The 14,865-nt window shown below is 43.1% G+C and overlaps 1 protein-coding gene, 1 non-coding gene and 1 pseudogene across 2 annotated transcripts; 1 reads left to right on the forward strand and 2 right to left on the reverse strand.

Annotated features, from left to right (window-relative positions):
- Positions 1-387: 387 nt before the first annotated feature.
- Positions 388-10,807, forward strand: LOC133923763 (putative disease resistance protein RGA1; annotated as a pseudogene).
- On the reverse strand, positions 7,456-7,594 carry LOC133925680 (small nucleolar RNA Z247). Its single transcript, XR_009910954.1, has one exon. It is a non-coding gene; the product is annotated as a small nucleolar RNA Z247 (small nucleolar RNA).
- Positions 10,808-13,046: 2,239 nt separating the features above from the next.
- On the reverse strand, positions 13,047-13,855 carry LOC133923399 (uncharacterized). Its single transcript, XM_062368710.1, has one exon. The coding sequence runs from the start codon at positions 13,742-13,744 to the stop codon at positions 13,364-13,366; it is 381 nt and encodes a 126-aa protein (XP_062224694.1). The 5' UTR covers positions 13,745-13,855; the 3' UTR covers positions 13,047-13,363.
- Positions 13,856-14,865: the final 1,010 nt, after the last annotated feature.

Raw genomic sequence — 14,865 nt, forward strand, 5'->3', positions numbered from 1 at the left:
ATATGTGTTTGTATGTTAAACTTTTCCTTAACATAAGTTAATAACTGAGTTGTACGTTTCAATTTTTTTCATTTTTTTAAACTTCTTTCCTACAAAATATGATGCAAACGACATTATTTTTGAAAAAAAAAATTCACCAAAGGTCTTAGAATTACGTCTAGTTTTTTTAAGATTTTTTAATTTTTTAATTCAAATTTAATTACCATTCAGTTTCTGAAACTGAACTGAACCGAACCGAGATAGTCGATTATCACGATTTTTCTAAGTTACCGTTGGTTTTTTAACCCTGCGACTGGGTCGGAGGTGAAGCATTTTTCATAAATTATCAAAGGTGAGGTGCGGGATGCAATAAAATATACTCCTATATTGATTATTATCAAATTGTTGCTTTGTTAGCTTAGATAGCTAGATGCAAGAAGCAGCCACTGCCCTCCCTCCCTCGTTTCCCCCTTACATTGAAAGGTCGCATCGCTTGCGGCGCGGAAGGTAGCTAGGCTGACCTAAGCTCTCGGCCATGGCGGAGGTTGCAGCGGTTGGGTGGGCCATCTCCGCGCTGGGCTGGATCGCGTCGCCCGTCACCACCCGGCTCCTCAGCGACGGCTTCGCCCTCCTCGGCTTCGACGAATCCGAGAAGCTGCGCGACCTGGAGGCCCGGCTCCTCCCGCAGCTGGCGCTGATGCGGGAGCGGGCGGAGAGGATCCCCCTAGGCCAGAGGGCTCCCCTCGAGCTGTGGTCCAATAGGCTCAGGGCCGCCTTCTACGACGCCGAAGACATCCTGGACGTCGCCGATTATCACCGCCTCCAGAAGCAGGTTAATTTCCAAAATCTTCAAACCTCTACAAGATAAAATGACAAAAATAATGTAAACCCAGAAGCAGAAACAAAACTGCACTGAAGTTGGACTGAATTGAACGTTACCTCACACTGCAGTTTTAGGTAGGCTTAGCGATGTACAATTTAAGGTGACCCATAGTTAAGAAAATTTCAGGGGACTGAAAATTAGCAAACCGCTTTATTAACCACGTAATTGTGTGGGTCCTTATTTATACTATTTATTTCCACACAAAAGTATTCTATCCACATTTAGCAAATCAGTATTTCCAAGGAATGATACAACACCAAAAGAATTCCTAAGGCTCCCCAGTTATCTCTAATGTGCAAAATAACTATGTGTAGGTTTTTTTTTTTTTTGCGGGGGAACTATGCGTAGTTTTTGCACCTATAGACAACTTTGTTTTGTACTCGCTCCGATCACAAATACTTGTCATTTTGGATACATATCTGGTCAAACTTTTAAAACTTTGAGTATCAATATCTTTTTAAATATTGGGACTGGATACATTATATATATAATGTATCCAGTCCCAATATTTAAAAAGATATTGATACTTAAAGTTTTAAAAGTTTGACCGGATATATATATATATATATAATGAAAGAAATTAGTGGTCAAAGTTGTCTTTGGCATATCATGTTGATATAAAAAACGACAAGTTTTATGACCAAAAGACGTATACACCTAATCAACAAGAGTCAGCTATGAGAATTAATTATGCACACGAATGTTAAAATAATTGCCAAACAATTTAAACACATCACAGAAACAATGCCCGAATAGATGTACGGGCTGACATGCAAGCTATATTATTAAAACAGGCTGAAAATGAGCTACAACGCTCGATCTCAATGTCTATAAATTACCTTATTAATCGGAGAAAAAGAAAGATCTACACCGTTGATTGGAGTGATTTCAAATTATAACGTTGTAGATTGATTGGATATATAGTAGTGCGCTACTACAGCTGTATGAGAAATACAATTGTTTTTTTAGAAATAGACTTAAGAGTTGTATAGAACATACAATTCTACTTTGGATAGACTCTAAGTTAGCCATCCGCAATTGCGCGGGAAATTCAGCTAGTTTTATTTAGTAAACGATATTCTAGTTTTTCAGTACTGCAACATCCAAATGGCCCCTAAAAATCTGAAATGTACCATTGCATTGCAGGCCATTTGTCAATCAGGAACTAAGTCAGCGCTAGATCGTGCGAAACATATCATATCAGGAAAAACCCGCAAGTTGAAGAAAGTTCTAATGAAGTTGGAAAAACTAATTGAACAAGGGTCTCAGCTTTTGGCACTGCTGGCAAGTACCATTAGCAATGGTAGCAATGGCAATGACACATCAGACCCTGCCAACAATGTGAATAGGATTGTCACTACTTCCTCGGCTCTTACAGAAATCATATTTGGCAGAGACGAGGAACGTGATAGGATAATAAGGTTGCTCCATGAAACAGCAGGTGCTTTTGAACCAAGCTCTAGTAGCAGCAAGTGTTATTCCGTGATTGGCATCTATGGTATTGCGGGGTCGGGAAGACAACCCTAGCACAACATGTCTGTACTTATGAACGTATGGATAATTATTTTTACCCTGTCATGTGGATTCATGTTCCTCAAATTTTCAGTGTGGGTAAAATTTAGAGAACTTTTACAGTACACCTAAATGAGTGTATGTCGTTCATTTTCTTCATCCGATGATTTAGATTAGCCCAATAATACTCTATCGCCCATCAGTATCATAGGTATCATTAAAGAGTATCATGGGTATCATAAGGGTAGGATTGAAAAAAAAACTATAATAACTTGTAAATTATATGTTTAATTAGGGAAGGTCAAAATGTTAGTTTATTTTTCAGATAAGCTTTCACTTATTCTGTTCATTTTATTTATTAGGGTTTCCACCCTCTGTCAATCGGTCGATGATGGGTGGTGAAGGTCCGAAGTCTGGTCAGTCAATGACGTAATTACCCCTAAGGGTATCAAGATAATTACAATAATACCTACTAAAATAGACGGTTGGATCACAACAATGATACTCTTTACCATTTAGTATCATGATGTACTGAAAAAGTTCTCAAAATTTATCAGGAGATGCTCGAGGCAGCTTCCGGGGAACCATCCCGTGAGTTCAATAATCTTGATACCCTACAAATGAAACTGGAGAAAGAATTGAGAGGCAAAAGGTTCTTTTTAGTGCTGGATGATATCTGGCCTGGGAAGGATGTGAAACTGGATCAACTACTTTCTCCACTCAAGGTTGGGAAGAAAGGGAGTATGGTCCTAGTTACAACTCGATTCAAAGATGCAGCTATGTCTCTAGGTGCTCAGAGCCCTATGAAAATACCTGACATGAATGGGACGGATTTCTTCAATCTTTTTATGCATTTCGCACTTGATGGTGCAAACCTTAGTGCCAAAGAATTAAAAACATTTCAAGAGACTGGAAAAAAGATTGTGACAAAACTGAAGGGATCACCATTAGCAGCAAGAGTAGTAGGAGCTAGACTATGCAAAAATTTGAAAGCTATTGAAAGATCAGAGGCGCAGATGGAGAACACCGTGACCCAAACTCAGGTTCATCGGTGATACGCGTTGATCATTAGATTGAAACAGCCTCAATCATGGCTCATACATATATAGAGATAGATGCGCACACGCACACCTCTGTTGGAATCTAAACTACCGCCTAACTTAACTCAAAGATATTTACTTGTTGTTACAATACACGCATATCTATCTATTCAAGTGCTTATCTGTTAACACTTCCTCTCAATCACAACTTAGTTAAGTTGAGATTGTGTTTGAAATTCTCCAGAAGTCGAACTGACAAAGCTTTTGTAAAGCCATCTGCAATTTGATCACCTGAAGAAATAAACTCAATTTCTAGTAATCTCTGAGCAACACGTTCTCTGACAAAATGATAATCAACTTCTATGTGTTTTGTTCTGGCATGAAAGACTGGATTAGCTGACAGATACTTAGCACCAATATTGTCACACCACAGTTTTGCAGTTCTTGGACTACTAATGTTCAACTCTCGAAGCAGAGTTTGTATCCACATTACCTCAGCAGTTGCATCAGCGACTGCTTTATATTCTGATTCTGTGCTTGATCTAGAAACTGTACTTTGCTTACGAGCACTCCAAGACACAAGATTGGATCCTAGATATACAGCAAAACCTCCTGTAGATCTCCTATCATCTGTATTGCCAGCCCAATCTGCATCTGAAAAAGCACTTACCAAAGTAGAAGAAGACTTATGTATTTTAAGTCCCAGTGAAATACACTGTTTTAAATATCTTAGTATTCTTTTTACTGCTGCCCAATGAACTGTGGTTGGTGCATGAAGGAATTGACAAACCTTATTTACTGAATATGCTATATCAGGTCTGGTAAGAGTCAAATATTGTAAAGCACCAACAACACTTCTATAATATGTAGCATCTTTTGGTCCTAGTGGTAACCCTTCATGGAGTGACAATTTTTCACTAGTACTGAGGGGAGCAGCAACAGGCTTACAGTCTGACATCCCTACTCTTTTTAATAAATCTGAGGCATACTTATCTTGTGCTAACACAATACCATCACGTACCTTAGAGACTTCAATACCAAGAAAATAGTGAAGTTCTCCAAGATCCTTTAGTGCAAATTCTTTTTGAAGATCTTTGAGCAGAGCATCAGTGGCTTCCCCTGTAGAACTGGCCACTATGATATCATCTACATAGACAAGCACAAATATGGTTAAACCCTTCTTATTATAGAAAAATAGAGATGTATCAGTCTTGGATGCCTGAAAACCTAGACTAGTCAACTTAGTACTGAGCCTTGCATGCCAAGCTCTAGGAGCCTGTTTTAGCCCGTAGATAGCTTTATCAAGTTTACAGACATATCCTGGTTTGGCAGGATCTTCATAACCAGGTGGCTGATGCATATATACTTCTTCTTTCAAATAACCATGGAGAAACGCATTCTGCACATCAAGTTGTCGAAGGTTCCAGCCTCTAGAAACAGCAAGTGACAGAACAATACGAATAGTGGAATGCTTAACAACAGGACTGAAAGTATCCATATAATCAATGCCATATCTCTGTTTGAAACCTTTGGCTACCAACCTTGCTTTATACCTGTCCAGACTTCCATCCTTCTTTCTTTTGATCTTGTATACCCACTTGCATCCTATAACATTTCTACCTTTCTGAGGTGGAACCAGATGCCAAGTTTTATTGTACATCAGGGCTTCATACTCTGTATCCATTGCTGCCTTCCAATTGTCATTGGACAGTGCTTCATCTGTACTCCAGGGTTCATCAGATATTGTCAGGCAACAATATTTAATGGTACCGTCAGTGTATACCTTTTCTTTTCTGATGCCACTTTGAAGACGAGTGTGAGGACGTTGATGTTCAATAGGAGCCGCACCCAAGTCTGCTCCTTCTGCAGGTACAGAGGATCCCGCCTGCTGATCATCTGTTGGCGCAGAAGATCCGCTTGGCGTTGTCGTTGGTGCAGCAGATCCGGCTGGTGTTGGTGTGGTCACATTCCGCGTTGAGCTCGGCGCAGTCGATCCGGGTAAGGCAGCCTCCCCCTGACTGCGTACAGACGGGCCATGCTGTACGTTGCCGCGCGTGGGAGACCGGCCTGGCGCTGATTGGCCCGGAACCTCGTCGACGAGAACATCACGCACATCAGTCCTGGACGAAGATCCCGAGGCTGATGCGCTGCCATTTGCAGCAGGCGCCAGATGCAGATTTGTTTCGTGTCCTGTGCCACTCCTGTGCTGTTGGTTTTCCACCCTTTCTTGTGCCATATTGGATGAATTTTCACCTAGATTTTCACAAGCATCTCGAGAAAATTCATTAGAAGCATTAGCACATTGATTCACTACAAATTCTCCCCCTGAATTTAGCAAAGTTGGATGAAGAAGATGTATTTCTGAACGGAGACGAGCACCAGCATTAGAGTGCAATTCAGAGAAAGGAAAAACTTCTTCATCAAAAACTACATCTCTGGAGATGTAAACACGACCATTAGATATTTCAAGACATTTATATCCTTTATGTAAATGGCTATACCCAAGAAAGGCACACCTTTTCGATCGGAACTCAAGTTTATGAGAATTATAAGGTCGTAAATTGGGCCAACAGGCACACCCAAAAACTCGAAGAGAATCATAATCAGGGTCTTGCTGAAATAGGCGCTTTAGAGGAGTGGAATTGTCAATGACACGGCTGGGTGTTCTATTAATGAGATAAGTTGCTGAAAGAAATGCTTCATCCCAAAATTTTAAGGGCATTGACGCATGAGATAACAGGGAGAGTCCTACTTCCACTATGTGACGATGTTTGCGTTCAGCAGCCCCATTTTGCTGATGTGCATGAGGACAGGATACAAGATGAACAATCCCTGTTTTATCAAAGAATGAGTTGAGTTTTTGATACTCTCCTCCCCAATCAGTTTGCATAGCAAGAATTTTGCGATCAAATAGCCTTTCTACTAAGGCTTGAAATTCCTGAAATTTTTGAAATACCTCAGATTTGTATCTTAGGAGATAGATCCATGTGAATTTACTAAAATCATCAATAAAACTGACATAATATTTTTTCCTTCCAACTGATTCTGGTGCAGGACCCCAGACATCAGAGAAAACAAGTTCTAAAGGAACAGTAGACATACTAGATGACTTGGAATAAGGTAGTTGATGACTCTTAGCCTGTTGGCAGGCATCACACACTGACTCACTAGATGACACCTTTTGAACAGGAAGATTATTACTGCTAATGACTTGTTTAACAATGTTAGAAGCAGGATGTCCTAGACGACTATGCCATCTGGACAGAGAGACCCTGGAAGCACCATGGACTTGCTTTATTGGATGCGCAGGAAGAGGATAAAGACCCTTGTGACATCTCCCTTTAAGAATTGTTCTCTTCGTTGCCTGATCCTTAATTAAAAAGAAATCAGGATGAAATTCTAGGAATGCAGAATTATCAGATGCTAATTTATGAACAGAGACAAGATTTTTTGTGGCTTGTGGAACATATAAGACATTTTTGAGATGAATATCACGATTCGGGGTATGAAATGTAGTGTGACCAACATGACTAATGTTCATACCTTCTCCATTTGCGGTGTGGATTTGATCACCCCCATGGTATTTGTTTCTGAAGGACAGCTTCTCCAGCTCCCCCGTGATGTGGTCGGTGGCGCCGGTGTCGGTGTACCAATTAGTGTCGATGGTGTAGGAGTTCGTTGCAGCCGCTACTAGCTTCGCATCCGGCACATAGTTCTCATCGAACCTGTGCCAGCATCGATCCGCCGTGTGCCCGAGCTTGAAGCAGACTTGGCATAGAGGGCGTTCATCACCATCAGATGACGGCGCACGGTGGTTGTTGATGTTGTACCCTCCGCGCCCGCCGCCCCTGTGCGAAGCATTGTCAAAGTTGCCGCGACCACGTGATAATGCACCGGCGCGACCTCGGCCACGCTGATTGTTCTGGCCGCCATGTCTTCCTTGGCTGCGTCCTCCTCCTCTTGTGAAACCACCGCGTCCCCGACTAGCGGCGTTCACCAATCCAGACCCGGAACTGCCTCCATAGGTCAGGTCCATGCGAGTCTCAAAGTTAAGAAGTTGTGAGTACAACTCCCCAACAGTGATGCGCTCAACCCTAGCAGTGAGGGCTGTGACTAGAGAAGTGTAGTCTTCTCCAAGTCCGGTGAGTATATACTCTACCAGTTCTTCATCATCAAGCTAGCGTCCAGCTGCAGCCATCTCGTCGCTGAGCGCCTTCATCTTCCCGAAGTAGTCAGCAACGGTGGAATTCCCCTTCTTGGTGTTGGCGAGGGCGATGCGAAGATTCACAGTGCGTGCACGCGTCTGGAACGCATACATCTGCTCGATGGCCTTCCAGACCTCCGCCGCAGTCTCACATGTGGAGACTTGGATCGCCACCTCCTTGGTGAGCGATGACAGAAGGAAGCTCAGGACCTGCTGGTCCAGCGCTTCCCATTCATCAAAGGCCGGGTTTGGCTTCTTCTCTTGTTTTCCATCAACGGTGGCGACGAGCTCCGCTTCGGGCGCCTTGGTGTCGCCGGTAACGTGCCCTTGAAGACGAGCGCCACGTACGGCTGAACGAACTTGGGCTTTCCACAACGCATGATTCAGCTTTCCCAATTTCTTCGAGACAGATTGGCCGGAGAGAAGATTGGTTGATGAATTTGAGCTAGACATGGTGCTGGATTTTGTGGGGATTTGGCTCTGGTACCATGAAAGATCAGAGGCGCAGATGGAGAACACCGTGACCCAAACTCAGGTTCATAGGTGATACGCGTTGATCATTAGATTGAAACAGCCTCAATCATGGCTCATACATATATAGAGATAGATGCGCACACGCACACCTCTGTTGGAATCTAAACTACCGCCTAACTTAACTCAAAGATATTTACTTGTTGTTACAATACACGCATATCTATCTATTCAAGTGCTTATCTGTTAACAGCTATAATTTGGGAAAGATTTGTAGATCAGGACGTGTTGCTTGATACCATGGGAGCTCTGTGGTGGAGCTACAAGCACCTTGATGAGCAGGTTAGGCGATGCTTCGCTTACTGTAGTATGTTTCCCCAAGGATACATATTTACACGTGATGAGTTAGTTGACTTATGGATAGCAGAAGGCTTTATAAAGACCACCAATCTGGTTGAGCAGATGGAAGATGTAGGTCAGAACTACTTCGATGAACTGGTATCATGCTCGTTTCTGCAAACAATAAAAAACAAGGAGGAGTGGTTTACTATACATGATTTGCTGCATGAATTGGCAGTGATGGTTGCTGGAAATGATTGTCTTCGAGTTGAAGGTGGTGAGATGAAAGAATTCCCTCCTGACGTCCGCCATCTGTTTGTCTGCTCAAAAGATCAAATGAAGGTTACAGAGCAGATTTGCAAATTGGGAAAATTGCGCACACTGATAATCACTACTACTATTGGTGGACAGGGGATAACAATAGAAGAACTTGAGCGAATGCTGAAGACTTTAAAGAAGTTGCGTGTGGTGAAAGTAGATGTCGAAGGATATATAGCGACGATTCCAACCTGTATTTGTGAGTTGAAACATCTACGCTTTCTCAGAATTCATAATCCCTGGCCGATGAAGGTGCATTTGCCAAAAAAGTTGGGCACAATTTATCACTTGCAGATCCTAGAGTTATGTGGTTCAGGTACTTTAGAATTCTCCAATGTCGAAAACATGAGCCACCTGATTAGCTTGCGGAGCATTAGATACTCTGGCTTTTCATTTGACAACTCTGATGTTTCGGGTTTTCCTGGCCTCGGGGAGCTGAAATCACTTCAAGAACTGAGTGACTTCAGAGTGAAAAAGGAGAAGGGGTATGAGCTGCAGCAGCTCAAGGGCATGAATCACCTGAGTGGCAGGCTGAGAATCAGTGGCCTTGACTGTGTGGAAAGCAAGGAGATAGCCCTAGAAGCCAAGCTAACTGACAAGAAGCACCTCACAGCATTGTCACTTGAATGGTCATGTTCTAGTCCGGGGCAGCATAGTTTGTATCCAGATCTGCAAGTGGAGATACTTGAGGGCCTCTGCCCACCGTCACAGCTCACAGAACTGCGAATATGGCGCTACGGTGGATGGAAGTGCCCAAGTTGGCTGTCACAAAGTCAGAATGGTCTAATTAGCAGTCTGCAATATCTCGAACTCTATCAATGTTACAATCTGGAAGCTCTTCCGGAAATAGGCGAGCTTTTCATTCATCTTGGCCGTCTTAAACTCGTTAGTCTCCCCAAGCTAGAAAAGTTACCAAGACTTCCGGGTAGCCTAAAGAGCTTGGACATTCAGCGGTGTGAGGCCCTGGTTGTTACATGTGGGGAAGATGTGGACATGATAAGGTCACTCTTTATCGAGCGGGCATCTCAAATTGAGCCATCCTTGAATATTACATTACATCCCGAGCAAATAGACAAGTTTGCTGGTGAGCAGCCTGACAGGTTTGACAAAATCTTGTGGGACATTTTCGGCAGATGTGGTAGTTTGCCTCCTAGCCTTATCCGGGGCCGTATAAGAGAGGAAGACTACTCTCCGTTTATGCTTCCTGCATCAGTGGATAGGATCATTATCTCATATTGCGCCATCACAGACAATGTCCTGCACAACTCCTTGAGAAGCTCTACATCCCTAGCTAGCTTGAACCTAAGGGGTCTTCCCTTTTTCACAGCAATCCCTTCTGAGGTGATGGAGTCTCTACCTATGCTTTCTGATCTCTCCATCGATGAATGTCTCCACTTTACTCACTTGCAAGGCCTAAACCATCTCAGTAGACTGCAACACCTCAGCATTACGAAGTGCCCCAACCTTGCGATCCTTGGAGAGGCTGACAAAGTGCGCGTTCTTCATGGGATCGCCATTGATGACATACCCCTTGTGCCACAGCTGCTGTCAGGACAAGGCTGCTCATCCCTATGGAGCCTTAGAATCGACGAATCGGAGGAACTGAGGGAAGAAGAAATCCTGCAGCAGTTTCATTCACTAACATCCCTCCACTTTAGTTGCTGCAATTGGAACCGCTTGCCGGACAATTTGGCGAACCTGACATCTCTCGAGCATTTGCATTTGGATTACTGCAGAAGCATCCGGTCACTTCCAACTCTGCCCGCATCTCTACGGTCATTTGAAGTCACCGATTGTGATCCATCGTTTATGAAGAGCTGTCAGAAAGCTGGAGATCCAAATTGGGACAAGATTGCTAACATCCCAATGAAAAGATTTTATCCCTAGATTTTTTTTTTCACAAGCGAGACCCACACCCTCACCACAGTAACACGCAGTTGGTATTTCCTCGTCCGTCCGATCGCGAATGAACAGTCCGAATTTTATGCTACAGTACGCTTTGTAACAGTAGCTGCTGCAGTGCTTTGCTACAGCAATAAACTGTATTTCACTGTTCACGCACTCACGATTTACTGTACCACATCCGATTTTGAATGCGAATCCATCTTCAAAGGGCTGGGGGCACCTAAGGGCAGCGAAATAGCTGTCAGGTGGCTGGGACGTGCCACTTTGTGGCACGTGAGAGCTAAGGTTTGAGCCCCCGCCTAGCCACCTCCACCAACGGAGGCGTACCACCAGGCCACTGCCCGTTCAATTATTTGACTACCCACCTCACGTTTCTCTTCAGATTTTTATTTGGTAGTATCTTAATATTCATGTTGATTTGTTTAAAACAAAGGTAAGAGATAATATGTGGTGTTGTGTTGTGGAGAATCGTGCGTCTGTGTTGAGTATTGACCTGGCAGTTGATGCATAAGATTGTTCGACTAACAATAGCAATCTGATTCGTTTGGTGCTGTGCATGTCTGGAGAAAACTATTAATCGTGTGTTGTGTATACCGATCCAAATACTACCCCTCAGTCAAAAACACACGAGTTTTGATACGACACTGTCTACAATACGTACCGTTGATCACTATTTTTTAAATATATGTATAGAATCTAAGAAATTATTAGATTATGAAAGTATTTTTGAGAGATAAATCTACACATATGATTTTTATGTTTTCAAACTAAACATTTTAAAGTTAGATGGATTATGTTTTAAAATTTTGATAGGATATCATCCAAAATATTAAAGTATTTATAACTGGAGGGAGTAAATAGTAAGATGCATTCGAATCCGTGCTATGAGAGTAGACAAAGGATATATGAAATCAGGTGCTATGAGAGTAGACAAAGGATATATGAAATCAGCAATAGATAGAAGGAGATGTGCGATAAATGGCTAGTATTGAATGGCATTTGAAACCGTGCTAGTATTGAATGTTCTTACTATTATCTCTAGTTTGGATATTTGAAAATAATACGTGTAGATTTACTTAAAAAGTAGATTTGCCTCAAAAAGTAACATTCAAGGGCGACGCTGATGGCGTGGCCTCCAAAAGGAAGCCAAGGGAAATCACCGACGGCCGGCGTTCCGGGGAACCACGGCATGAAGAGGAGAAGCTGCAATCTCGCATACAGAGTAGCAGATATGCTAAGTCAATTTTCAAGATTAAACAAAGTATGCCAAGTCCGCAAGGTTCTTGCTGCGACTTAGCAGCGATTGGTAAGTGTCGGTTGTTTGGTTTTGCCTCTTTTCTGGTTACAGAAATCAGATAAGAATAGATATAAAAAAATCTGATGAGAATCAGCTAGGAGTATTTGGTTTTGCCTCTTTTCTGGTTACAGAAATCAGATAAGAATTATTATAAAAAATAGTCTGATGAGAATTAGCACGCAACATGAGTATGAGGATTGTGCCTTGGCCTCCACAATCTCTGAAGTAAGGTCTACTCTTATGTAAGGTCCTACCTATAAAGGCATTGATAGATACACATACTACAAACCTTGTAACCACATGAATCTGGTAGAATATCTACGGTTTCTTGTATCTGATGAGCATAAACTTTGCAACCGAGTTGTTTGCACGATTGCATTTTTTGAACGTTTATTAGCTTCTGCTGATCCATGCTTAAGACCTTAAGGATGAGGCTGCAATTTTATACTTACAGGGCAAACAAAAACATAAGAATTGCAGGTCAATGAAAACAACGTACCCACTAAATCATATGAAGAAGAACCAGAAACTACAATAAACAAAGTTCAGCCGTGCCATGTCAATCCTCAAGTAATGTATGGGGATGTAATATTAGATCCACATAAAATAAGATCTAACTATAATTGGTCTCTATAATGAAATTGCACAACATAGGCTTCGAGCAAAAACTGTGCTCCGCACAAAAAGAGGAATCGTGATTCAGAACTGTAAAATTAGCTTCAATTTCAATCTGCAGCCCGGCAAAAATCTAGTTGTAACATCCTTATCATCTCCTACTTGAAATCCACCAATCAATACACCTAACACACGACAACACTTGTAGTAAAATCCAAAAAAAATCATCAACACTTGTAGTACATCCCTACACCACCAACAGCAGCAGCAGCAACAAAGCCATAAGGAAAGATGTGGAATTGTCTGTCAAGAAGTAATTTACCACTGGTATGGTACTAGCGACTGGAGAATTGCAAAGAAAAACTCATGGAGCAAAATCAACATTTGTGTCACATAACTGATTTTGGGAGGGGAAAAATCCTTTTGAGTTTTCGAATCAGCAATTTCACAATTTGTTTGTCACCAACTGGGCCTACTATAATGTAATGTAATGGTGTGGCTCCAAACAACAAACTTGGCAGAGTTCATACAAATACCAACACAGGGAGAGAAAAAAAAAACTCAGAATTGCCAAGTTGTTCCTACTGAGGACACAGACCAAATCAACAAGATCTAATGTCACTTCACAGAACTAACAATTCGTTGAGATTTTTCACCTCAAGCACGTCAACCGATCAATAGATTCACGAGCGCAAGCGCAACATTCTTTGGGAATCTATCTGATCATCAGCAAGAGATGAGGTCCTTCCCATCCCGCTGTTGCTGTTGAATCGAATAGCTAACTGGCTAGAAGTGCTTAGCTAGGAGATGCAGACCCAGACGCCGAGGACGATGAGAGCGGTGCCGAACGCGGCGGGCGCAGGGCGGACGCGCTCGCCGAGGGCCGCGGCCGCGGCGGCCGTGGCGGCGAAGGTGGTGGCGTTCGTGACGGGGACGGCGACGGAGATGGGCGCGGCGCCGAGGAGCGCGAAGAAGGCGGCGGACGCGCACAGGTTGGCGGCGAAGGGCGCCGAGTACTGCCACGTCAGGATGAGGTCCGCCCACCGCCGGACGACGCTGCCGGAAGAGGAGCGGGCGCGGCGGTCCCAGATGAGCGCGCCCCGGCGCATGAGGGCGTTGGTGGCGCCCCACACCAGGCCCACCGCCACCATGGTCGCCGCGACGCCGCTGCCCGTGGCCATGACCGGCGCCCGGCGGGGACTGGTTCTTTGACCTGACGAGAGGTAGGTGGATCTGGGTGAGGGAGGAGCTCTTTCTGCTCTAGTTGCATCGACTGGCCTTGTGCTCCATTTTGGTGAAACGTTTCTGTTTTTTTTACGAGCACGAGAAAACTCAAAAGGGTGTTTCTACCTGGAATCATCTACCCTTTTCACATACAATCTTTAAAAATCCAGATCTACTTAACCAGTCAAATGATTGCACAAATTTATTCTAATTCACCGTGAAAACGTTTCCTAGAAGAAATCAAATCTGAAATGTTTTTACGAGAATTTAGAACCATACCAAACGCAGTCAATATCTAGTGCAAACAATCCAACAAAAGTTTGTTACATATATTTTCATGAGTCATGGCCACCTAATTAAGTAACTGATTGAATTTCACAATAATTAATTCTTAGATCACAGAGAAGCTACTTCATTACATTTTCATTGTTCCAAATAGACCAGTACGTAGTTGTTGTCCCATGGGGTACTTAATTTACCTGACCTCTTGTAACAGCCCAAAATTCATAGTATGAAAATTCCTTTTAATAAATAAATATTCCAAATCAAATCCTTTTCATTTGATCAAACCAATAGCCATAATAGTTGAAAGCTAAAATATATAGAGGTAATTAATAAAGAAATTGTTGGGGAAATGGTATCATGTTAGTCCTCCAATTTGACTTCAGCCAATCTCAGCCAACCCTAGATAGAAATTGGTAGTGCTAACATAACAATGGAGTTGCCTATGAAATTGTCTTATAGATGCAAAACCGAAGGGATAGCCGACGCCAAGCGAAAGCCCTAAAGGCCGAGTCTTCGGTCCTAAAGGGTGAGAGTTGCCGGAGGCATCAATGAGGCTTGAAGAGCCACTTGACGAGGAGTGAAGATCTCGAAAACTCTCACATCTCGGCCGGAAGGACGAGGTTCGCCAAAAGTGTAGACAAGGAGCAAAGGACCACCTAATGCGGGATGAAGGGTTCAAAGGAACGAGGCCAAAGGAAAGCTCAAAGGTGGCTGTCAGTGTATCAGGAACTGGGGGTCCCTGAGTCCCGAGGCCCGGCCAGCCATCCGTCACATGGCGCCATTCCACGAGGTC

This window comes from Phragmites australis, chromosome 7 (genome assembly GCF_958298935.1).
Source record: "Phragmites australis chromosome 7, lpPhrAust1.1, whole genome shotgun sequence".
Lineage (NCBI taxonomy): Eukaryota > Viridiplantae > Streptophyta > Magnoliopsida > Poales > Poaceae > Phragmites > Phragmites australis.

Excerpts from the sequence above, each read along its gene's own strand:
- LOC133923399 (XM_062368710.1), bottom strand. The coding sequence starts at position 13,744 with ATGGCCACGGGCAGCGGCGTCGCGGCGACCATGGTGGCGGTGGGCCTG.